Source organism: Rattus norvegicus, chromosome 14 (genome assembly GCF_021556685.1).
Source record: "Rattus norvegicus strain SHRSP/BbbUtx chromosome 14, alternate assembly SHRSP_T2T, whole genome shotgun sequence".
NCBI classification, from domain to species: Eukaryota; Metazoa; Chordata; class Mammalia; order Rodentia; family Muridae; genus Rattus; species Rattus norvegicus.
The window spans coordinates 78,982,853-79,006,507 of record NC_141547.1 but is presented as its reverse complement, the minus strand read 5'-3'; the positions used below and the strand labels follow the sequence as shown (position 1 = coordinate 79,006,507).

The 23,655-nt window shown below is 52.8% G+C and overlaps 2 protein-coding genes across 15 annotated transcripts in view; one reads left to right on the top strand and one right to left on the bottom strand.

The window, feature by feature from the left end:
• The window catches only part of Sorcs2 (sortilin-related VPS10 domain containing receptor 2), a 363,891-nt gene that overhangs the window by 175,390 nt on the left and 164,846 nt on the right, over nucleotides 1-23,655 (bottom strand).
• Psapl1 (prosaposin-like 1) lies at nucleotides 12,968-15,528 on the top strand. The gene is given in 1 exon segment (NM_001144850.1): nucleotides 12,968-15,528. A coding segment is annotated over 1 exon segment (1,584 nt). The 5' UTR covers nucleotides 12,968-12,982; the 3' UTR covers nucleotides 14,567-15,528.

The following is a 23,655-nucleotide window of genomic DNA, read 5'->3' as shown; positions in this document are numbered from 1 at the left end:
AGATGGAAATTATGAATAATTCAATTTGGGGAGAGAAGGGTATCACTGATTGAATGTTGCTTCCTTAAGCCTGACATCACCTCTTGCTAATTTCCTTTGACATTTCTGGCAAGGCATCTTGAAGAAGGTCCTGGAATACTTGAGATGCGCCTTCATCTTGGGCATTTCTGATCCCTCCAGGCTGGGGGAGGGAGGGGGAAGATCAAAGCCCTTGATGACAAGGAGATGCCTTCGCTAGCCTGCCACATGAAAAATTCAAACCCCAGGCTTGGTCGTGTGTGTTGAACATGCTGTTGTGGGAGTCAGAAGGCTGCTGTAAGTTCATAGCAGGGTCACAGGGCTTATATGAGAATGCAGCCAGTTGGTTGGGTGACCTTGGAGAACCGATCCCACGTGACCACAGAATTGGGGAAGGCAGTGTGTTACTTCCCAGCTCTGAACTTCCAAGTCCCAGTGCATTCACGTGACCATCCACTGCTTTGCACATGGAAGGCCAACAAGCCCACAACTCCTTCCATGACACTGGCCACCACTAGTAGCCCAGGACTCACAGTAGGAGGCCCCATGTAGAGCTCAGATGCCCTGGGTAGGTCCCTGAGACCTAGCTAGTAGGTCCCTTGCTGGCTCCCATAAATCAGGGCATTCAGCATGGGCTGACCTGACTGCAGCAACAGAAAGCTAGGGTATGAAGCTTGGGGTCCCTCAGAAAGGGAGCTGTGACACCACCTGTGAGCAGGTCCTACAAGCCAGGGCGTCAGGGGGCAGCCTCAACACTCTAGACACCAGCCACAGACGCAGCAGAATACAGACACTTGGGTAGAGAGTGAGCAACAGTGCAAGGGGTTGGGGGTAGACATAGCTGGCTCTGTGATGTTTCTCTTTCCAGGAATCTGCAACGCATATGTGGGACACATACGTCTGCCTAAACCTGGGAGAGGCGGGGCTCTGTTACAGCTCCGTGGTAGTTGAATCTCTTCCTAATTGCAGGATTTTGCTGGCACAGCTACATCTCCCACCTCCAGCTGGGGGCCTACAAGAGCTGACTCCTGTCCCCAGCCCACTTCAGATGGCCCCTGGGTTGGAAGCCCTGATGCTGCAGTGTTCGTGCTTTGAAGGCCATGTTTCCAGTGTGCCAAAGGGCTTTTCCATCTGTAAAATGGGCCAACAGAGGCACTGCCTAGGGCTCATCTAGAGCTAAGTAATCCTGGAGAAAGTGGGATGAGTTAGCACAAGGTTTATGCTACCTGTAGCTTGACAAAAGGGTAGGTAAAGAAGATGAACCACAGTGAGGTTGGGACACCATGGAGCCTGGTGACATCAAACCTCAAGCAAGGTGCATTGCCCTGCCTGGGACCACTCCTCTGTCGGTCCTTACGAAGGCCTCAGAGGGGGTCCTCAGCTAAAAGTCTCTGTCCTGCCCACTCCCCCAGGGCTGCCCAGCTGTTCCAGATTCCATGCCAGTCTTCCAAAACAAGAAGACCCCCTGGGAAGCATTGGGAGAATGGAATGTTCCTGGCCTTTCTAAAAGTTTCTGTAGTCCCCAGGTGGAGGGAACAGCAGAGCTTATCCGAGTCCTCCACACACTCCTCTGACTGCGATCACTGATCTCCAGCCAGGAAAGTCTCCACCCAGGTCCCACAGATGCAGTGGTGGCCCAGTGGGCCAGGGCTATGGCTCTGTCCCACAACAGCTGCAGGGAAGGGCTTTTGGAGGCTGCCTGTTAATAAACTCCTGCCAGCAGACCCCGAGCAGACATCACATCATGGCCTCTCTGAGTACATCATCCTGCGACCCCAAGCCATGGCTACGGGGGTAGAACTGGGATGCCTAGCACACAGAGAGTCAGGGCCTGAAAGCAGACTAGCTGGCTTCAGAGTCTGGGTCCCTTCTGCCCTGACACAGGTACCTCAGCCATGACTACCGCTGTGCCTCAAAATCAGGCTCTTAGCTTGTCAGGGGAAACTGGAGCTGCGGTAGACACCTCTGCCCTTTGCCAGTGACAAACAGGACTTGGGGTGTGGGAACAACTCCTCCTCCCTCAGGTGGAGCGCCCACACTGTCTCCCAGGTTCCACGAGGTGACTGAGCTCCTCCTACAGTGATGACTGTCACACTGTGTTTGGGACATCTCCTCAGAGGGTTTGCTTTGTGCTTCCAAACTCAGCATCTTGCCTTAGGGTTTTTGGGGGACTCCTTAGATGAGGGGCACATGCGAGCAGAGTGTCCAATAGGATCTTCTCAGGGACAGAGACGGCACCCAACCACCTCCAGCCAACGAGGAAAGCTCCTTCCTCTCTGTGCCCATGGTATGTCCTTCCCACCCTGGTTCTACCTCACAGCTAAGCCATGTTAGCACACCTGTACCAGTCTGGGTGGCTCCCTAGAACCCTTGGAGAAAGTCCTTGCTCTTCCGGGTCCTGCTGGATGAAGGAAGGAGTGTGGTTGGGGCCCTGCGGATTAGGACTTGTCTCCTTGGGCCTGGGTATGTAGTCATTTGATTACTCATCGGTGCCCTCAGAACAGAACTAGATTCTGCCCCTGTTCCCTAGACCGCCATAGAGACCTAAGGCAAGTGGCATACAGAGGGCCCCAAAGAGATCCTGGCATCTCTGGAGTAGAGTCTTCCTGGGTCTCAACTCTCCCTTTATCCATCTGCCACCAGCTCTGTCCACAGTGTTCTATCGTCATCCCAGGCTTCGACATGTACCTGCCTCCCAGCCTGCACAAGCCACCTTGAGGTGTCCCTTGGTGGAGTCAGTGGGTGCCTGCTTCAGGTAGACCCTCCCAGGCCTGTGGGCAGGAGGATGGGCTGGGGTTTTTAATGTCTGCTGTGGCAGCCAGAGGAGGATCTTGAAGAGAAGGCTGAAGGTGAGGCTGCAGCCGCTCTGTACACTGAGGCCCATTGCTCAGCACAGCCGGCTCACTGCGATTCTTCCTATACCACCTGAAAGGGTGGGGCCACAGGCAGCTGCACACCTCACTATGGGCCACATGCAGGGGAGTTCGGATGCAGCGGCCCAGCAGGGACACCCCGGAAAGGTGTTAGCAAAGCTCTGAATGAATTCAGTATCCATGGCAAGCATCAGGGTTGCTCCCAGAGCCCAGACAGATACACCCTCACGATCCCAGCAGCCCACAAGGTCACCTTGGTCAGGGACACCCAGTCCCTGAGACTAGCCAACTCTTGCTGGGGGAGCTGTGCATGAACTTTGTCACAGCTGACTTCAGAGAAAGCACATGCTCAAAGGAAGGAAGGTCATTCACTTGGGGACAGGGGACTAGCGGCAGGCTAGGATCAGTGTTCTCCATGGTGGGCCTCCCTTGCTCAACAGTTTGGATGCTCAGGGGCCTCTCAGCTGTCCCTTGCCTGCCTCTCTCTGCCTCTGTCCTCTGTCCTCCACTCCTCAACAAGCCACTCTCACACCGCCTGTAAGGAAAACATAACCAAGCACCAAAAACACAGGGAAGGAAGAAGAGGAGAGGGATAGAAAAAAGAAGAGGGAGGGGAAAAGGGAGGGGCAGGCAGAGGGCAAAAGAGAAAGACAGGGAAGGAAGAAGCTGGGAGGCAGCCTTTGGCTCTTGGCCTAAGACTGCACTCCCAGTGCTCTTTCAGTACCTAGCAAGTCAGCCTCGCCCATCCTGCCCCAGGCCAGGGTGGACATTTAAATGGTCCATCTGGCCCACCCAGAGTGCTGTGCTTCTCAGGGAATGAAAATCTCAGCATTTCATGGTGTGATCCTGATCGTGAAGGGCACGAGAGAAGAGGGAGGCACACGTGAGGGACTGGCCGAGGTCATGACATGCCAGCTGAGAGAAAGGCTCCCTTGCCCCTGCCCACCATGCCCTCCCTTATTTCTGCCTCCCAGCTGGCTTCTACAGCAAGGCCAGGGTGCCCAGTCATGGCTGTTCACCGACCTCTACCTGACTGAGGTCTCACACCTTCCTAGGCCAAACCATGCATTCTACCCCCTAACCCCTCTTCATATTTCTCCAGGGCTCCCAGACATCTGACTCCCCTCATCTGGCTCCTCTCTGCCGCCATTCATGGGTACCCCTCACCTCAGACCTCAACTGCATCCAAAGACTGGGATCTCACACTTGGTCCTGGGCCCAGTTCCTTGCTGAGGCCTAACTCCCGGGAGGGAGGTCTGGGCTCCTGAGTTGATGCCCGACTGGCTGCTCTCTGTATCATGTGAGTCCCATTTCCCACTCTTGCCCTCACCCAGTGCACTCCTTCTGTGGGGAGGGACAGCTAGCCCATGGTGCAAGCCTGTATTTACACACCCTTCCTTCCCACTGCCCACAGTGTGGCCCCATTCTGTGTTCCTCCATCCTCCTCCACACCACACCCTGAGCAGGCACCTGCTCTCCCTTGGGTGGTGCAAGGACACCCAGGACAGGTGAGCCTGGCTAGGCTCCTCCTCCGGACGGTTTTCTCCATAGCTCAGGTCAAATGCTTAGTGCTGTCTCTCGAATGCTTTCTCTCCTGTCCCCAATTTAAACCACCAACCAGCAGGTTTGGAATTCAAAGTCACCACCCAAGTCTACCCCACCCCTGGAGCCCTACTGCCTCTAATTCCTGCTTGCTGGCCCTCCCAGCTGTGTCGCCCTTGCCTGAGGACATTTGTCCCCACAAATGTATTCTCAGGTCATGTCATTGCTCTGCTCAGATCCCTGCAGTGGCCCCCTACTTCCCTCAGGGTCCAGCCATGGTTCTTAGTGTGTGGTTCTTCTAATCCTGCTTCCTCCTGCTTCTTTCCCCCACTTACTTGGTCCTAGCCTTCTGCTTCCTTGCTGGCTTGGATCACCTGCCTCAGGACCTTTGCACATGCTAGCCTCCCTGCTTAGTACATAATCAGACTCCCTCCCGGGTTTCTCCCACACCTTCTCCAGGATCCCACTCAAATACTGTCAAGTCACCAAGACCATGTCTGACCACACACTGAATTCTCCCAGTCCCCTTGCAACTTGTAGGGTTCCTTTTAGCCCCCTCCCCCGACTCTCCACTATGATGCTTACTGTGTTTGTTGCTTAATTTCCACTCCTTCCCCCGAGTGTAAGTCCCAGGAGCTTGGACTGCCATCTATCTAGTTAACTCGAGTATCTACAGCACCCAGAATAGCACTCAGTGCAGAATCGATGCCCAGTAAATAACAGCTGAACGAATACAGGAGAAGAACTAAACTTCAAGAGGCCCAGCAGCAGCTCTCAGACCTGCTGCTTACCCTCCTCCTCTGACACGGGAGGGAAGAGGGGCCCTGCCCACTGACCCAGCTCCTCCCTCAACCTGGGACGTGCTGACCTACTTATCCTGAGTGAGGTCTTTCAGTCCTCTCCTCCACCCCAGGGCTCAGGGACAAGGTGGGCCAGGAGGCTCCTCAGATCTGAGATCTGGACTGCACAGAGGTGGCCCTGGGAACACTGCCGGAGTCCTGGACATGCTGGGAGGACTAGGGCTCCGAGGAAGAATGTGTGCTGCTCCTGAGCTAGTACACAATGATAATCAGTCTTGAGGACCAGGGCGTCCCAGCCACACGGAAGTGGGGGGGAGAGGGGAGGGGAGGGAGGGGAGGGGAGTGAGACAGGCAGAGAGAGGGGAGAGAGAGAGAGAGAGAGAGAGAGAGAGAGAGAGAGAGAGAGAGAGAGAGAGAGTGTGTGTGTGTGCTTGGGCTCCAGCTACCATGAGGCCACGAGATCCCCAGATCCTAAACCTCAGGGGCTGCAATGATGACTACACCTAACAGTCATGATGGGCATCATGGGTCTGGGTCTGGCTTACAGCATTGCCAGTAGCAGAAGCTCAGGCTTGGGGTTTCCTCTGTCTGAGTCCTGGCTTTTAGTGTCTGTGCAGCCTAGGGAACCATGGTATCAAGTGCTCAGGATGTACTGCAGGCAGAGGAGAGGTCCAGAAATACCCAGGCACTGTGATCCCAGGGGATCAGTAACCCCGAGGTCTCTGAACAAGCTTTCTACCGCAGTGCCTCACCCCTAGGCTTCCAAGAACCAGGAGTGATCTAAACCATAGTGCAAGAATGGGAGCAAGGACACTAAAGCCAAGAACACACCTGCCATGGGTTGATGTTTGTGTGTGTGCGTGTGTGTGTGCGTGTGTGTGTGTGTGTGCGTGTGTGTGTGCGTGCGTGCGTGTGTGTGTGCGTGTGTGTGCGTGCGTGCATGCGTGTGTGCGTGCGTGCGTGTGTGTGTGTGTGTGTGTGTGTCTCCTGATGTATGCTGACGTAGAACCCCTGCCATCTTTGACTTGATCCATCTGGACCTCACTCAGGTCCTCATGGAACATAGCTGAGGTTTTTCTCTAATGGGGCTCTAAACCTATGACTGGATCTTTGTAAGGAGGGGGAAACAAACAAAAGGAATGAAGAAGAAAGCCAGTTGTTGAGAGGTGCAAAGATGACAACACCCACGGAGGTCCCAAGAGCCTAGACAGCTCCAAGTCTGCTCTTGGAACTGGGAGGACAAAACATTCTTTTTTTTTTTTTTTACCCAAGTCACACTTGGCCTCAGGGTGCAGTAACCAGTCAGGCAGTTGCAGGAACCCCTGCACCTTCCACCCCTGCTCCTGGCTCAGCAGCCCCTGATGGAGCCAGGTGTACAAGGCTTTGGCTCGTGGGCTCCAGCCTTCGCTCTGTGGTTGGGAAGCCAGGAGGGGCCACAATCCAGGACCTCACATCTGAGCTCTTCGCCGAGTGGTTCCAGAGGAGGGGTCAGAAGCAGGCGACGGAGCAAACTCCAGAAACAGAGAACCTGTTCTCCACTGTACTCAGCAGTGACCTAGCCAGACCCCACTTGATCCCCTAGCTTGCTTTCCTCATCCTCTATCCCTCAAGAGCCAAAGGAGCTGTGGGGGAGGGACAAAGACCCTATATGTTGACCACCTTTGAGTTGGTAGGTGGTAAGTAGGGCTCTATGGATACACGGGTCCCGCTTTGTCTGGGCTGGGGCTGTAATGAGATTTCAATTGACTTGCTTACTAGAGGCACTCGCAGGCCCGGGTCCCTCTGCTTCAGCCTGCCTTCTACTCACCCAGCCCCCAACCCAGGCTCCTTATCCACATCGCCCTGCCCTATAGGCTAGTTTATGGGTGAGCACGCCCAAAGGAAATCAGACTGTGGTCTCAGCCTCCCCTCACTCCTGCCTGGTGTTCTCTTCACAGATGCCTCGTCGCCCAGAGACATGCTGGGGGAATCTCACCTCTACATCTGACTCCTCAGCGGCTTCCCGTGAGCCAGCCCCGGTGTCCCCTCCTTGCTGTTTCATAAGAACAGCATGTGGCCCTCACCCCTGACCCAGGTCCTATGTCCTTACCATAGAGTATATAGTGCCTCTCCTGAAGGCTTTCTCCAGGGGACCCTATTCTACCATTGTCGTCACATGGCCCCACTTAGCAGGGAGGGCCCTGTTGTGCTTTCTCTTCATCAACGCTCTGTGTCCAAGCCTGGTGTCCATGATTCCTCCATCCTCCTCCCTCTTGAGGTCCAGCTCACAGGGGCTTGCGGAATACACGTGAAACAAGTCTCTGGTGAATCCTCATGTCCACACAGTCCACACTTGGCTAGATATCCCTGGAAAGGGGACAGGAGTATCTCCCAGAAGACCCAGGAAAGACAGAGTGAGAAGAAATGGAACAGGGTATCACCGTGAGTAACAGAGGTAGAGGGGTGACGCGGAGGGACAATGGGTCTGTGACCCACATTGCAGAAGAAGATAGGCTGCAGCTGGACAGAGAGCATCATCATCTGTCCCCAGAGGAGGGCAGGAACGGCAGCTGAGCAGGCTGCACGGACCTTCTCCCTCCTTGCCCTCCTGCTGGAGACAATGTCAATGATGCCAGGCAGGCGAGAGGCTAGGCAGAGCTCAGGGAGCAGAGCATGAGAGTTGGAGTTTCTGTACTCGAGTGACAAGAAAGATCCCCAACTCTTCCCACAGAGGTGAGGCAGTTGAACTCCCTTCTGCTTCCTGCCTGGTCCAGCTTCCAAGTCAGGGAGTCATCACAACATGGTCCCCAGCCACCACCTACCCGCCACCACAACCAAACCAGACCAGTCTTTATTTGGGAATAAGAACAAATGTGTTCGGATAGCTTTGGGAACAAGTGGGATTTCTTAAAAAACCTCACCGACAGCCACAGAGCGTTAACCTTCACGGGGTAAGTGAGCATTTGTTCATCATCTCTGAAGGGCTGAAACAAGAGACACGAGGAATGACAGGCACCAGTGGTGCAGTGTGGCGGCAGCAGGTGCAGCCATTTCAGAACACCTCAGGAGGGTTGGCACTTAGGAGAGAGGAACCTTGGCACACACCCTATAGAAACCTGCACGGCCCACATCAAGCTACCAAGAATGCTCTGAGTGCCAGGATTCTCACACCAGAATCCAGCAATGTCAGTCCACAGTGAATACACAACCCTGCAAGGGAACTGACTGCAGACAGCTGTGAAGGCAGTGCAGAAAGCTGTGGAGGGAGAGCATAGTGGTATGTCTGAACGCACATTCATAGCACTGGAAATGAGTCTATGGTACCAAAAAATGAGGAAAGCTGAGCAACTGGAAAGGGCCACAGGCAAGGGCTGTGTGTCCTGATTGGGGTGTGATTTAAAGAAGCCTGTGTGTTGGCTGACACTCACTGACCTGCCCACTTAAGACGTGTGTGCTTTGCTGTGTATAAATTCCTCTTCAGAAGAATAAAGCCCAGTGTCAATAGATACAGAATTCTAGTTAGTAGATTTTGCTTTTCACAGTGGAGTGGGCTAGCGCTTCTGAAACTAATTTTTAAAATGCATTTGGATTCAGAAATGAGAGTGAATAGATACATTAAAGATAATAAGAGCGAGGCTTTTCACTGTTAGGCAAGGGAGCTTTAAACATTGAAAAGAGGGCAGCTGGATTGCACTTCGCTGCACAGGAGCATGCACAGGAACAAATGGGCTCACAAAAATGGGAGCAACATGCAGATGGGTGGGTGGCTGGCCGGATGGATGGATAGATGGCTGGATGATGGATGGATGGATGGATGGATGGATGGATGGATGGAGTATGTATGTATGTGTGTGTATATATATATATATATGCATGGGTGATGTATGTATGGATGTATGGATGTATGGATTGGTTATGTATGTATGTATGTATGTATGTATGTATGTGTGGGGGAGGTGGATGGATGGATGGATTGGTGATATATATATATATGTGTGTGTGTGTGTATATATATATGGGTGGATGGATGAATGATGTATGTATGTATGTATGGATGGATGGATGGATGGATGGACGGGTGATGTATGTATGGATGTATGGATTGATTATGTATGTATGTATGTGTGGGGTAGGTGGATGGATGGATGGGTGGGTGGGTGGATGGATGGGTGGGTGGATGGATAGGTGATGTATTATGTATGCATGTATGTATGTATGGATGGATGGGTGATGTATGGATGGATGGAGGGATGGATGGATGGATGGGTGATGTATGGATGGATGGAGGGATGGATGGATGGATGGGTGGATGGAGGATGGATGGATGGGTGGATGGGTGGATGATGGATGGATGGGAAGGAGGGTGTGTAGGTGAGCAGACACATGAGTGTTTAAGTGAGTGGGTGGGTTGATGCATGGAGAGTTGGGTGGGTGTACAGGTGGATGGAGGGGTGGGTAGATGGATGGATATGTCACATGCATTTATGTGCACACAGGTAAACACTTACTGCTTTATAAACATGTGCCTATGATTCCACAAGCACACATCTTTCCCTACACCCTCATCCATTCTCCTACCAATAAGAAGTAGAATGCCCTTGTTTTGTGTCAGTGAAGGCCTGGAAATGACGGTGACATATCAGGCTCACCTGGCTTCCAGATATGACTTCTAAATACTTCCCTTGGAGGGAAAGCTGAATTCAGAGCTGGCTGATGAAAGAACAGACAGCCTGGAGTGGTGCTATGACTGGATAAGAGAGGCTCAAGGAAGGATGGGGACAAGGAAGAGACACAGAACAGCTCCATGTGCTCCACAGGTCAAAACTGGAGCCAATTGGGCATCAAACTAACCAGAAATGCCAATGGATTGATGCATGGTTCAAAATCACCATAAATCAGATTTAAGTACAGTAAAAATAAAGTCAAAAGCCGTAAGTCTAGCTTGGAAGGAAAGAAAAAATGGAGAAAGCAGAAAGGAATGGAAAAAGAGGAGAAAGCTTTTCCTATACAGAAAAAGATTAACCAGTTCCAAGTGTCTCTGGGTCCGATGCCCTAAGACTACCCAGGGTAGTGCAGAAGGAGGCCATTATAAGACCCAGCTGGACCAGTTAAGAAGCATCACCAGTGAGGAGCTTGGGAAAGGTTACCAGCCTATGCCCCAGTGTGACAGAAGAAAAGGCCAGGCTAGCAGGGCGGCAGGCAGACGTGAGCAAGGCAACGTGGGCTTGGGAGATAAGCTGCTAGGACACAGCACCTCTGATACCTGGACAGTCTGGACTTGGGTGTAGGGCAGACAACAGTGCTGTGTCAACACTGCGGCTCTCAGTTTTGATAAATGCACTGTGGCTATGGGAGAGAATGCCCTCATTCTTAGGAACGGCACACGGAAGAAATGGGCAAAGGAGCACAATGGCTTCGCCCACAGCCGCCCACAGCAGTTGTGACACATGAAATGCAAATATTTATGCATATGTACAGACATATAGCTAGTAGACAAATGATAGATGGGGTGGATGGATGGAAGGATGGATGGATGGATGGCAAGATGGACAGGTGAGTAGAAAGATACATGGAAAATTGGATAGGCAGATGGATAGACAGACAGTGGTGAATGGATGGATAACTGGATGAATAAATGAATGAACAAGTAGATAGACAGGCAGACAGAAAATTGGATAGATGGATGGATAGATGGATGGATGGATAGGTGGTTGGACAAGTGAATGGACAGACATAACAGGATGGATGGATGGATGGATGGATGGATGGATGGATGGATGGATGGACAGGTGTGTGTGTGTGTGTGTGTGTGTGTGTGTGTGTAAAATGGATATGTGGGTGGATGTCAGATGAACAGACAGATAACTGGGTAGATGGATAGATAGATGTACAGAAGGATGGATGAACATGAATAGATGAGTGGGCGGACAGATGGATGGGCAGATGAATAGTTGGATAAGAAGAAAATAGGTATAGAGAGAGTAAATAAATATTATCAGTATGCCTGGGAAGGCATGGCATTCTCTGAACTATTTCCACCACTGTCCTCTACGTTAGAAACTATCAAAACACAACAGAGGCCCTAAGCCTGGAGTATTTCCTGAACCTGTAGTTACTAAACTAGTCAGATGATTTGGGCTGGTGTCCTTGACATCACCGAGCCTAACGTACTGGGACTTTCAGCCATCCCTCACCCACGACTCTGGGGAAAAGGCATGTGCTCAAGATGAAATTCTTAAATGAGATTTGTTGAATCTTGGCTGTAGGCACAGAGGTCCCATGTCCTGTCCATCTCTTATTGTTGGCACCTTCCCCAGGTGGGCCCTAAGTTGAGTCCTAGGGGATACACTGGCCAACACAACTATGGAGCCTTCCCAGGTTCTGTAAGCCTGCCTAACAGCAACTCATCTTAGAGACGGCCATAGGAACCCCGATATGGAGAGTCAGGTGGAGAAGACTGCGCCAGTGTGTAGTCCGAAGCCCTAACTGCAGGGTCTGAATGGACTCTGGGGAGTTGTCATCAAAACTGAGTCAAATGGCAGGTCACACATTTGGCAAACAGAGTTGATTGTAGGGTTGAAAAAAAATGCCTGCGCCCCAGAAACAAAGTGAGTTGTGAGTGGGTGTTCCACAAACAGCAACTGGGTAAGGTGCTGGGGTGAGTCAGCTGGGCCTGCCCAGGCAGGTCTAGATAAGAGTACCTTGTTTCAGTTCCACCTCTGTACAGCTCACCAAGCTGGCCCTGGTGGCCCTTCAGCTAAGAGAACCCAACCTCCCCACTTCACCAAGCCTGTTTCCTCCCCTGGCCCAAAGGAGGCAGAGACCTTGGCAGTCAGTCATTTAAAGGGCTCAGCGAACCTCATTCCATATTCTCTCTGTAGCTGGGCCTCTTAGAAGGAGGGCAAGAGAAGGCACCATCTGCATTCTTTGCAAACACTGTTGCAAAGGCAGCTGGGATACCTGCCCCACATAACTGGGAAATGGATTCCTCTGGGTACCTAGAGCCCCAGGATCTGAGCCACAGATACCCATGTGCCGGACTCACACTACTCAGGCATGCAGGGCTTCCATAGAGCCCCCGCGGTCCCTGATCTGCCCACTCCTGTGGGAGCGGTGAGCTGCCTGTCAATCAGGACAGGTGAGTCTGGCTTCAGAATCCTCCACAGAATCAACAGGATGAGGCTCTGGCCACCTGTGTGTTTGTCTGGTGCCAATGCTCTTGCCTAACACTTATTTCCAAAAGACAGCAGATGACCTAACCATGAAACAAAAAGCCCTTTTGTATATGTGAGCCTCGGCAAACATCATGCGCATCTGCTAGGAACCAGCCCACACATGGCCTCCCATAGAAGTCTCCAGAATGAAAGACTCTGCAAGCCAGCAGCCTTTACACAGGCATTGTGGGATCAACAGTTCAGTCAGCCTCTGAATAGTGAGTCTTAGGACCAGAGCCTGTGGCAGTCATGTGGCCATGAGGCCCAGTTAGAAATAAGTCACTCTAGGAATTCAATTCTTCCAGGCCTGGTGTGACGCAGAATAGAACCTTCATTCCCAAAGAACCTAGACTTTGAAAATAGTGATTATTTGGGGGGAGAGAAGGAGGTAGAAAGGCCAAGAGGTAGAAACCAGAGAGGATGGTGCTAGCATCCAGGGAGGTGGGGCTCTGACTCAGGCTGGGGAGGAGCAGAAGGCAGGTACCTTGCTGGGCAGGCTAGACAGGAGAGCTAGTTTTATAGCAAGAGCCAAGCAGAGGGAGCAGCCAGTGGAACCATGAACATTATGCTGTGTGTTCTGATTCTCTGGTCCGGTCTCCTGGGGGCCACCAAGGCCAGCCCCATCTCGGTCCCCCACGAGTGTGCCAAGGGTTCGGAGGTATGGTGTCAGGACCTGCAGGCAGCTGCAAGGTGTCGGGCCGTGAGGCACTGCCAGAGTGCTGTCTGGAGCAAGCCTACAGTCAAGTCCCTGCCCTGCAGTGTGTGCCAGGATGTAGCCGCCGCTGCTAGTAATGGGGTGAACCCGGATGCTAAAGAGTCGGACATTTTGGCATCGGTAATGAAGACCTGTGAGTGGCTTCCAAGCCAGGAGTCTTCAGCTAAGTGCAAGTGGATGGTGGACAACCACAGTGCAGCTGTCCTGGTCATGCTCCGTGGAGCTCCGGGCACTGCCCTGGCTTCGGTATGCACTGCGCTCACACTCTGTGAACCGCTACAGAGGCACCTAGCTGTGGCCACCTCGGAGAGACCGCTCACCCAGGAGGATGCAAATGAGGTGATGGCCCCCTTCTTATCCAATGGGGCCCTGACCTTCCACCCATCACAGATGCCTGTGGGTGCTGTGTGTCATGACTGCGTCCAGCTGATCTCCCGGCTGCAGAGTGCTCTAGAGTCAAACTTGACCTTGGCAGAGGTAACTGTCCAGAATCAGTGTCAGTCCATGGGGCCTGGCCTAGCTGCCCTCTGCGAGAACTACGTCCACTGGCAATTTGTCCCTGCTAAACAAGCACTGCAGACTCTCCCCCCACAGGAGGTCTGCAGGAAGGGGGGCTTCTGCGAGGAGCAGAGAGAGTCTGCCCACTGGCTGGCTCAAGTGGCCGCTGTGGACGGAGTCCCCTCCCTAGAGATGGAGCTGCCGAAGAAGAACGAGTTGCAGATGCAGTTGGGCCTGACATGCGATGTGTGCTTGAACGTGGTCCAGGAGCTGGACAAGTGGCTTGAGACCAACAGCACAGAAGCCCTCATCAGCCACGCCCTGGAGCGTGTGTGCTCCATAATGCCAGAGTCTCTAGTCCAACAGTGCATCACCCTGGTGGACACCTACGGCCCCAACTTGGTGCAGCTCGTGTCCAAAGTCACCCCAGAGAAAGTGTGTGAGACCATCAGGCTGTGTGGAAGCAAAAGGCAGGCCAGGTCCATCTCCAGGGTTGCGACAACCACACCACCCCTGCTGATGGATGAGGAAAACCAGGGCAGCTTCTGCCAAGGGTGCAAAAGGCTTCTGGGCGTGTCTTCCCAGAATCTAGACCGCAAGAGCACCAAGCGGGACATCCTGAATGCCTTCAAAGGTGGCTGCCGGATCTTGCCGTTGCCTTACGTGCTGCAGTGCAACCGTTTTGTAGCTGAGTATGAGCCTGTGCTCATAGAGAGCCTCAGGTTCATGATGAACCCCACGGACCTATGCAAGAAGATGGGGGCCTGCCACGGCCCCAAGGTTCCACTTCTAGGCACAGACCAGTGCGTCATGGGCCCCCGCTTCTGGTGCAAGAGCCCAGAGGCCGCCGAGATGTGTGATGCCCTGGAGCACTGCCAGCGCCTTGTGTGGAAAAAGCCCATCTCCAGAACCAATGAGCAGCCATGAATGTGGCCACCAGAACTCAAAGCCTGCCAGGGCCAAGCTCACCTGCAGGCTTCTGCCTCCCATGGGGACCCTATGAAGTGGGGGTTATCCCCATGTCATAGATTTAAAAAAAAAACTGAGGCTCTGAGCAGGGCATTGGGGCAAAGTGGAGCTGATATTCAAAGCCACGATTTCCTGATGCTGGGCGAAGTCATCTTTCTGTCTCTGCCCTTACCACTGTCTCGAACAAACAGAAGGCCCCTCCTCACCCTTGCCCCAGTAAGCCACCCTCTTCTGCCGTGCTGTGATGCTGATGGCCTGGGGAATGCAGGGTGAGAGCCCAGCTGTGAACCGAAGCAGTTGCAGGAGGGTCAGGCAGGTAAGGGTAAGTAGGTAGAGGGGACTGTCACTAGTCAGGCTAATGGCTCTTACCAATAGCTTGGTGTGGGAGTTGGGTAATCTCAGACTGGGATCTCTCAGGCTGGCTCCCAGGGGTGCAGTTGGGATACGAGTGGCTCTGGACTTCTCTGAGGGAGGGTCCTGGGTCATTGGCTATCATTCACAAGGGACATTTGGACTTTATACAACTCTTGCCCATGTCTTGTCCCACCAAGAGGAATCTGCCCACTCACCCAGACTCCAGCCACCAAGGTGCTAAGCAATCTGGGGTGTACTTGAATCTGGGTGAGCCCTGGGGAAAGCCCTGAAGGGTGTGAAAGGGCTATAGCATAGGCAGTAGCAGGAGGTCCACCCTAGTCAGCAGTCTGCTGAGCCTCAGTTTTCTAATCTGTAGACTGGGAGGATCATGCCTGCCTCAGGGATGTTGAAACAGTTTTAGGAAATGTCTTCAAGTTCTTTCACTTAGAGACGGGCACCCAGTGACCTACCAGGATCATCAAAACCTATCTTGGGAATTGATAGGGAATTGATAAGGTCTCTGGGAAGTCTGACTAAATAGGTTGATATAAACTAGAAGTTTTCTCCAAACAATGTTTGCTGTTGTTATTCTAATAGAAGAGCGTGGTCCCTGGGGCTTCACAATCCCTCATAGCCTCTCGTGGGTGTTCCTCCACTAGAAAGGCTTGCTTAGCTCAGGTGCCCACTGCCTGCCTTTCATTCGAAGTCTTCAATGTCTCATGAGCCCCTCACTGACAGCCCCTGCATTGGTGTCTTTCTGCACAGGCACCAAGTCCAGCACAAGACCGGTACACAGTCAATGCTCAAACATCTGTGGCAGGTGCACACGAGTTCCTGTGGAGCTTACCATTGCCTGGGTGGGGATGAGACTTGCTTGTCTTGGCTGGCCTGTAGTATGAGTGGGTGCTCTCCAGAGGGACACACCTGGGTTCTTAGGCAACTGTTTAGATCTGGGTCACCATGCAGGGCCATGGGTATAACTAGCCAGGATTTCTTGAGTCCTGTGCGTTGGTGTTACTAGTTGGTCAGCCCTAATCAGGAAGAGAAAAGCGGGAGGCACTTTTCTGCCTGCTGCAACCCATCCAAGATGTGGCCTTGTCGATCAGATCCGAAAGCACAGATTGAGGTCACCTGTCACCATCTGAAGCCCACTCATCTCCCCAGGAGCCTTGAGCAGACCCTCCTCTGTTCTGACAGTGAGCCAGAGGGACACTTGCTAACCATTTATGTGACATGTCACAGCTCCCTTGACCTGACATTTCCATAGAGACATCATCAGTCACATAGGCCCGTTCTGCCAGAGACCTTGAGGTTATGAGTGCCAAGTTCTCTTTGTCTCCGAGCCCAATTCACTGACTCCAACCCAGATCTACAGTGAAGGACTGGCAAGGTGGGGCCTCACCTCATCCCATCTCTCTACTCCCCTCAGCTCAGGGCCTTGAGACAGCTGCTTTAAATGTGCCCTGCATACACATGGGCCACAGGAGCCTACCACGGAACGCAACTGACAAGAACTCCACAGGGCCACTGCACACCGTGGCTGGCAAGGCTTAGGTTCCCTCTGCCCAGTCACAAGGACTCCAACTGATCCACACTCTTGATCTTTAGTCATCCTGTACCTGTGGCTAGTGACAAAGGGACAAGGGGGGGGTGGGCACTAGGGGTGACAACAGCAACTTCCACAAATTTACCTAGTGGCCAGGAATGGCAGCTCAGCAAAGGGACAAGGACCAACCAGACAGCTTAGTATGTTGCTTGCTTCAGACGGAACCTGGGGCAGAACGGCCATCCTCACCACATCCACCAGGGGGACAGATCCTGCCTGTGAGGATGGGATGTAGGACATGAAGTACGCAGTGACTAGAGGTGGGGACCACAGATCCCTGATTAAGACGGATGCATGGGCTCTGTCAGGCTGCCCAGGTGGAAGATGCCAGAAACTTCTATTATACAGGCCATGGGTGTCCATCAGATGCCGCCACCAGACAGAGATCTAGACAGGTAGGAACTCTACGGAGGTCCACGGCTTCTGAATTCCTTGAATCAGGATTTAAAAGGTTTGGGGTTAAGGGTTTGGCACCTGGGCCATTTTCTAAAAACATCCTTAAAAATGGTAGGTCAGTGGCAAATATGGACTTGATGGAGCTAGGCCCCATGCTACAACCCAAGAGGGATGTCCTTGTGAGAACATTGAACCACTGTTGACTCCTTCAGTGTCCCCCAGTGGAGTTGATACCTCAGCCTGCACCTGTGAGAGCTTCACATGCAGTCTAACATCCTTTCCTTTTCTTTACAAATAATTTACACAAGCTCTAGGCACTTCTGAAAAATTGGATCTGTCCGTGAGGTAGCCATCAGTAAATCCAGAGCTGATGCCCACAAGAGACCAGGGAAGACCCCACTGCTGTCCCCTTCCTCCACTGCCTGCTTCACCTCCTTTTCTCCAATGACACTGTTCATATTTTCCTGCCAAGGAGTGGCACCTACACACTTTGAAGACATAGAGCCCAAGGAGGGTAACGTGAAGGTTACCCTCAGGGAAGCTATCTGTGCTGGATGGTCCCTTCCAGATCTGCGTGGGTGGCCCCCTGGAAAGCAAGGCCCCAGAGTCACTGCAGGCTCTAATCTATCTGCTCACTTGTTTCCAGTGCTAGCGAGCTCCCAGATTCCAGAGTCTGTACCCTGAGTGTGGGAGAGAACGGCAGGCCCTTACCCAGGGGACCCCCTCAAGGATTTCATGGCCTGAAAGAAGCAGTTAGTTCTACAGCCAGCACTGAACAGCAGCTAAACACCACAGTAGAGGGGAGCAGGAGGGCAATGAGATCGTCTGTCCTTTCTGGAAGCCACGGCACAGCCCATTTCTCCTGTGTCCTGGGGAAGGACCCCTTCTGCCCCTCCAGAACCATGGTTTGAGGATTTCTGTTTCTTATCTATAACTGGAAAAGGTCAGAGCAAGTGGGGGCATGTGTTCAAATATCCCTAAAACTCCCAAGTGTGCGCTGTGTAAAACTTGGTTCTCTCCAAGTTCTCTTGGTTCTCTTCAGCCGAAGAAGGATGTCCTTATGAGGACACTGAGCCACTACTGATCCTTCCAATGTCACCAGTGGAGCTGGAACCTCAGGCCACACCCATGAGAGCTTCGTGTGCCTCTATGCTGAAGGCTCTGTAAAGCCAGTCTAAAGTCCTCTGGGGGGGGGGAGAGGAAACTGCCTATAGGTCAGGCTGGGCCCCTCTACTGGTTATGAGGGAAGGGAGCATGGCCTCGGCATCCCAGCACCCAGGTGCATTTGGAAAGCCTGGCTGAGACCTATGCGCTCTCCACCGAACTGGGAGAGGCTGGACATGACTGAGTTCCAACCTGGGAGGGTGACACACAACTTAAGCAATTTACCTAGGACCAGGGAAAGTCACACCACTTCCAAACCAGCTTCTCAGGGTGGCGATCCCTAGGCCACAGAAGAAAGGCCCGAGAAGAGCAGAAAGAGAGAGTGACCTTTTGGTAAGCAGGATTCTTTGGGACCTGGGTCCAGCGATCCCATCTCAAGAAAGAAATCACTTGGGACACTGCCCAAGACCTCCTGGGCCAGCCCCCTGGGATTCTGGAAGCTGCTATCATTTTACAGTGATCTGGGATCAGGGATTTGGGGGACACAGCAAGCCGGAATACTTGCTGGTCGCTAAGTTGGCCAAATGTAATACTGAAGGGATAAAGCAAGCCCAGGGAGGGCCCTGCAGCCCTGGAATCCAGAAGCCACACCTAAACCAGAACATCTGGGTCCCCTCGTTCCCCTAGTAGGGCCCATGGGTGTTCACCCAGGACAGCACCCATACTAGATTCCCAGAAGCTTCTACAGAGACCTCGTGGCCTTGATTCCCTCAAACCCAGATTATTGCACCTATCAGAGGGGTGCCCCTGCACAGGTAACTCAGAGGCAGGTAACTCAGGAGGGCTTACAGGGTCTTGAAAGAAGACCATCTCTCCTGGGCCTGTGTATGAGACATTGATGTCCCGGGCCCTGGTGACCTCTGTTGAGACTCTGTTAGGGAAAGCCAGGCCAGCACAGGGGTCCTGTGTGACAGGTGCTGAGGGTTGGATGTCAGCACAGCCAGCCACTCTGTCACCAGGAGCGATGTAATCACCACGATTGGAGACTTTAAGCAAGCTGCCAGATTTTTCCTCACGGCCCCTTCCTCCCTCAGCACAGAGGACTGTGTACATCCAGTTTCCACAGCTCTGAGATCAGGAGAAGCATCCAAGAAGGGCAGGCAAAGGTGTGAAGTCAACGGAGATCAGAGGACATGTCTAGGGACAATGGGATCCCAGGCCCAGATGAGTGAGGCAGAACACCTCCCCGTAAGCCTTCCTGCCCAGAGACACCCCACTTGGTGGGGCTTTCTGCAAAGGGTGGGGAACCAGAGACTCAAAACTAACAGAACGCTCCAGAACCAGGCACCCAGAAACAGCAGTTGCCATTCACAGCCCAGCACCTCGGTGTCCATCACCACTCACACATGGCCGAGGAACATAAAAGGGTTAGGGAGGGTGACAAGCCCAAGGACCAAAGCTCTGGGAAAAGCTGGAATTGTCCCAATTGCTCTGTCGGGCCAGCCATGCCCTCCCAGGCCACTGCCCACAGACCCAGACGCTTCTCTACAATTTCAGGACTCCAGAGCCCTAAACAGCAGGGAGCCAGTGTGCTCAGGTGACTGTGGAGGGAAGATGAAGGCAACGCCCCTAAGCCACGCTGTAGCTAAGCCATGCTGTATCCAGGAACATGCCTCGTCAGCCTGAAGATGGCCGTGATAGGGGAATCCGCAGTGTGTTAGGGGGATTGACCCTGGCCTTACCACACAGCAGGTGGAGGACTGTCCTACTTCTCTAGGCTGCTGGCTGTCACACACTCAGAAACACCCTACTGCTCCCAAGGCATGTCCTGAAACATGAGGAGGCACAGGAAGCACCACGCCCTGAGGAAGCCATAGGACGCCCAGGCTTCCTGAAAGTTGTCCCAAGTCAGGTGTGGAGCAAGCATGAAGGCTGGGCCATCCAAACAGAATAGACCAGGTTAGCATCTCAGGTTGAAGATGAAGGAAAAGCTCCATTTGCTCGACTCTCTGTCAGCGGGAGGTGTGGGGGTTAGGGGGTGGGGGCTGGGAAAGGCTGGTACTGTTCCATAGGCTATACTGGCCCAGCAGCTCTCAAAGCACAGGGGGTGGGGGTGGGGATGATGGGAGTTGGGGATGGGAGGTTGGGGGGTACAGGACTGTCATGGGGGAGTTGCTGTTCACTCAAGCCTGCCACTTAACATGCAAGGCAGATGAGCTGCATGCAAGAAAATAATGCCAACAATGACATTTGAAAGGAAAATGACATTAATATAATGTCAAAATAATACGAAAATCTTAAGGATTGTGCATCTATCCCAGGAGACTTCGAGAAAGGCAGTAGAAGGAAAACAACAGGGTGAGAGCACCTCAGGAGAGAGAGGCTGCAGGCAGAGTCTGCAGGAAGCTCTGGGGAGGCCGCTCTGCTGGAAGCTGATGTGTTAGGCAGGTTAGAGGGCTCAGGACAGAGCTGGACTGAGGCGAAGATGGGGAGTGGAGGGGGAGGGGAGATGGGCTGGCTAGATTGAGAGAGGACAGGAGGTTGAGGGTCCTAGTGGGTATGTCCCAGGGTCACATGGAAGCCAGGGGTCAGTTCCAAGCTGGGCAGGAGAAATGGTTCTCCTGTTCTTTAGAAGTTAGCCTTAGGGGCAAGATCGGAGTATAGGGACCTCGTCATGACAAGGCAGGTGTTGGGTGGGAGTTTTAGGGGCTGGCCAGGCTGAGACGTAAGAGAGACAGGAGTCTGAGCACAGCACAGGAAATGTGACCCAGTCCCAGTTGTGACGCACGGGCCTCTGCAGAAATGCAGATGTTGCTGTGAGCCCCAATGCAGGTGAGAATTCTGAGCAAGATGGATGAAGACTTCCACAGGTGCCACAGCTGGCCCACCAGGCACCTGCTTTGCACGTGGGTGAACATACAGGAGTGCCAGAGGTGATTTTCTTCTTCAGTTCTGTGCTGGCCGCAGAGCCGCAGCATGTGTGCAAACTTCAGTCCGCACAGGCTAGCCGGGTTCCCATGCCCCTCCCCCTGGGAATCATCGCTGGACCCAGGACTGACAAAGGCAGACAGAGAGGGACTTACCAGACTAAGGCAGGATTCACAGCATGTGCTTCTCTCTACAGCCCAGCAAGGCACATTGGAAGGAAAAGGCTTAGGACACTAGGTCTTCCTAAGGGCATGAGGGGGGTGTCAGTCCTGAGGTAAGGAGGAGATGGGGCAGAGCAGAGATAGAGGACAATGGAGGATTGGTTACACTAGCCTGACACAGAACACCACCCTGAGTGGTGTACCATGCACACAACGTGGGGCAACTAGCAGAAGGTGGCATGGCTTGGCTGGAGCTATCGGCCATGTTGTGCTGTGTCCTCTAAAATGCATGTGTTGGGGCCATGATGGAGGCCTCCAAGGTGGCATTGCTAGTTTTATAACAAAAACAGAGATTCATCCATGCATCTCTTCTGTGTTGGCATGGAAGGCTGGTATCAAGGACAATGTAGTGCGTGGCCCTCATTGGAGGAGCATGTGTTGGACCTAAAGTGGGACCCTTCAGTCTCCAGAACTCTGAGCTAAATAAACCTCAGTGTTTTGTAACTTAGATAGCCTCAGGTATTTTGTTACAGCAACAGTAAACATGCTGGGACATCACAGGTCAGTCCCAACCTGCCCTCTACTTCACCAAAAAGGAGACAGCAGTCAGAAGGACAGCAGAGGTCAAGCTGTCTTCCTCTGCCTTCCTCTCCAAGCAACCCTGTGGATCCTGCTCTCTGGATACAGGAAACACTATGATTTCCCCAGGTTAGAGGAGACAGAGGACAGGAAGGATAGAATTTAGCAGCTGTCTCCACAGAGGTGGTGGGAACATGGTGACAGGAAATGGTGGTAGAAGTTCTAGATCCCTTAGGGGCCAAGATTGTGGCCCAGTCTCCATGTAGTAGAGAGTAGTGTTGGGTCTGTGGAGGTACACGCTACCATACACAGGGATCCACAAGAATTGAAAACCTGGTCCCTCTGGTAAGGAACAGGAGTTTCTCAGAGGATGATAAGGAATGGTGTCAGAAGTATTGAAGCCAGGCACTGGCCTATCCATTCTACATCCACTAATTGGACCCCCAAACCAAGGCCATACAGCCATCCTCGTTGCATAGACTTGGGCTCAGAGACAACTAGCAGTTTTCCTAAGGCCACACAGCTTATAAGAAGTAGAGTAAAGATTTGAACTCAAATCTTCACTTTGAAAGCCTGGACTCTGGCTGCCCAGAAGAGATGGAGAAGTCATAGATGGACTCCCTGAAACATGTATGACAGTTTGGGGTTACTGTCCCCTCTGCTCTCACAAGCCTACTGCGTTCCACAGGCCCTAGCCAGCAGTCCTGATGGGATCCCAAGTAGAAGTTTAAATCACATGCAGCATGGGAGAGGAAGGCTCTGTGCAGCGGAGCCTGCCTGAGTGAGAGAGAACCAGGCACCGGGCCAGAGAAGACTCCTACACAGAGGGAAACAAAGCCAAATAGAGACGATGGCGGCCATCTGCTGGCGAAACATTTCAAAGTGCAGGTAGCCCCCTGCTGTCCTCGGGATGGTGGGCGCAGAGGCAGCAGGTGGCTCAGTGCCAAGCCTGTGAACTACTTAAGCTCAATGTGGCATCACACATACCACACAGGCCTGGCAGGTGGCGAGTTCTACATTCTGACACACTCCCTGGGGTGCACTGCTGTGGGCTCAGCTGGTGAACAGGTTCTACGCTAAGGCAATGGCTTGGCAGAGGTAGGAAAGGGTGTGGGGATGGGTGTGCAAAGGACCAGAGTTACCTTCCAAGGTCATGCTTGAGCTCCTGCCTTTTTGGTCCCATGACACCTGCCTCTGGTTGGACAAGAGACAACTTCTCAAATTTCACCAGGTCCTCCAATGCCCGCTGACCTTCATCAAGACCTGGGCCTAGGACACTTTTTCTAAATTGGTCCTGGGCAGGGGTCTGTGCTTAGTTAGGCCTTGTACATCTGAGGTCATGGGACCCTGTACAAGGAGACCGTTGCTGTGACACGAGCAGATGAGAATGTTGGGCACTGAGGAAGACGTTTCCCAGTGTTCTACAGTCATTCCATGGAGCAGCCAACTTTGCACATGGGTCTGCTACACGTAATGTGCACAGTGCCACTATGGCCAGTGGCCATGGCAAGTCCATCCCCAGGTGCACAGTGCACTATCTTTCTTAGCCTTGCCCTGTAGTACACATGCGGCCCAGGTTGTAGTAAGAAGCAGGGCCTCCCATGAGCTGTCTGTCTTGTATTCTGACCTCCTCTTCCTGAGGCAGGCACGGACTGGATGCCTAGACTTAGGGGTCGGGAATATGTAGAGCCACAATATGGAAGGAACCTGGGTCCTTGTCATGTTTAAAGGAGAGCTGTCAGAGGACATGGCTGGTAAGCCCTCTAGTAGTCTTAAGCCCTCATAAGCCTCTGGGCTGCTGGGCTACAGTTACCTGTACTGGTGCAGCATGCCATTTCTGAGTCTAGCTTCTATTCTGCCCACCTCTACCCTACCCTTCTGTCTTGGTCCAGCACCAGGGGTGGACTAGATAACCTCTC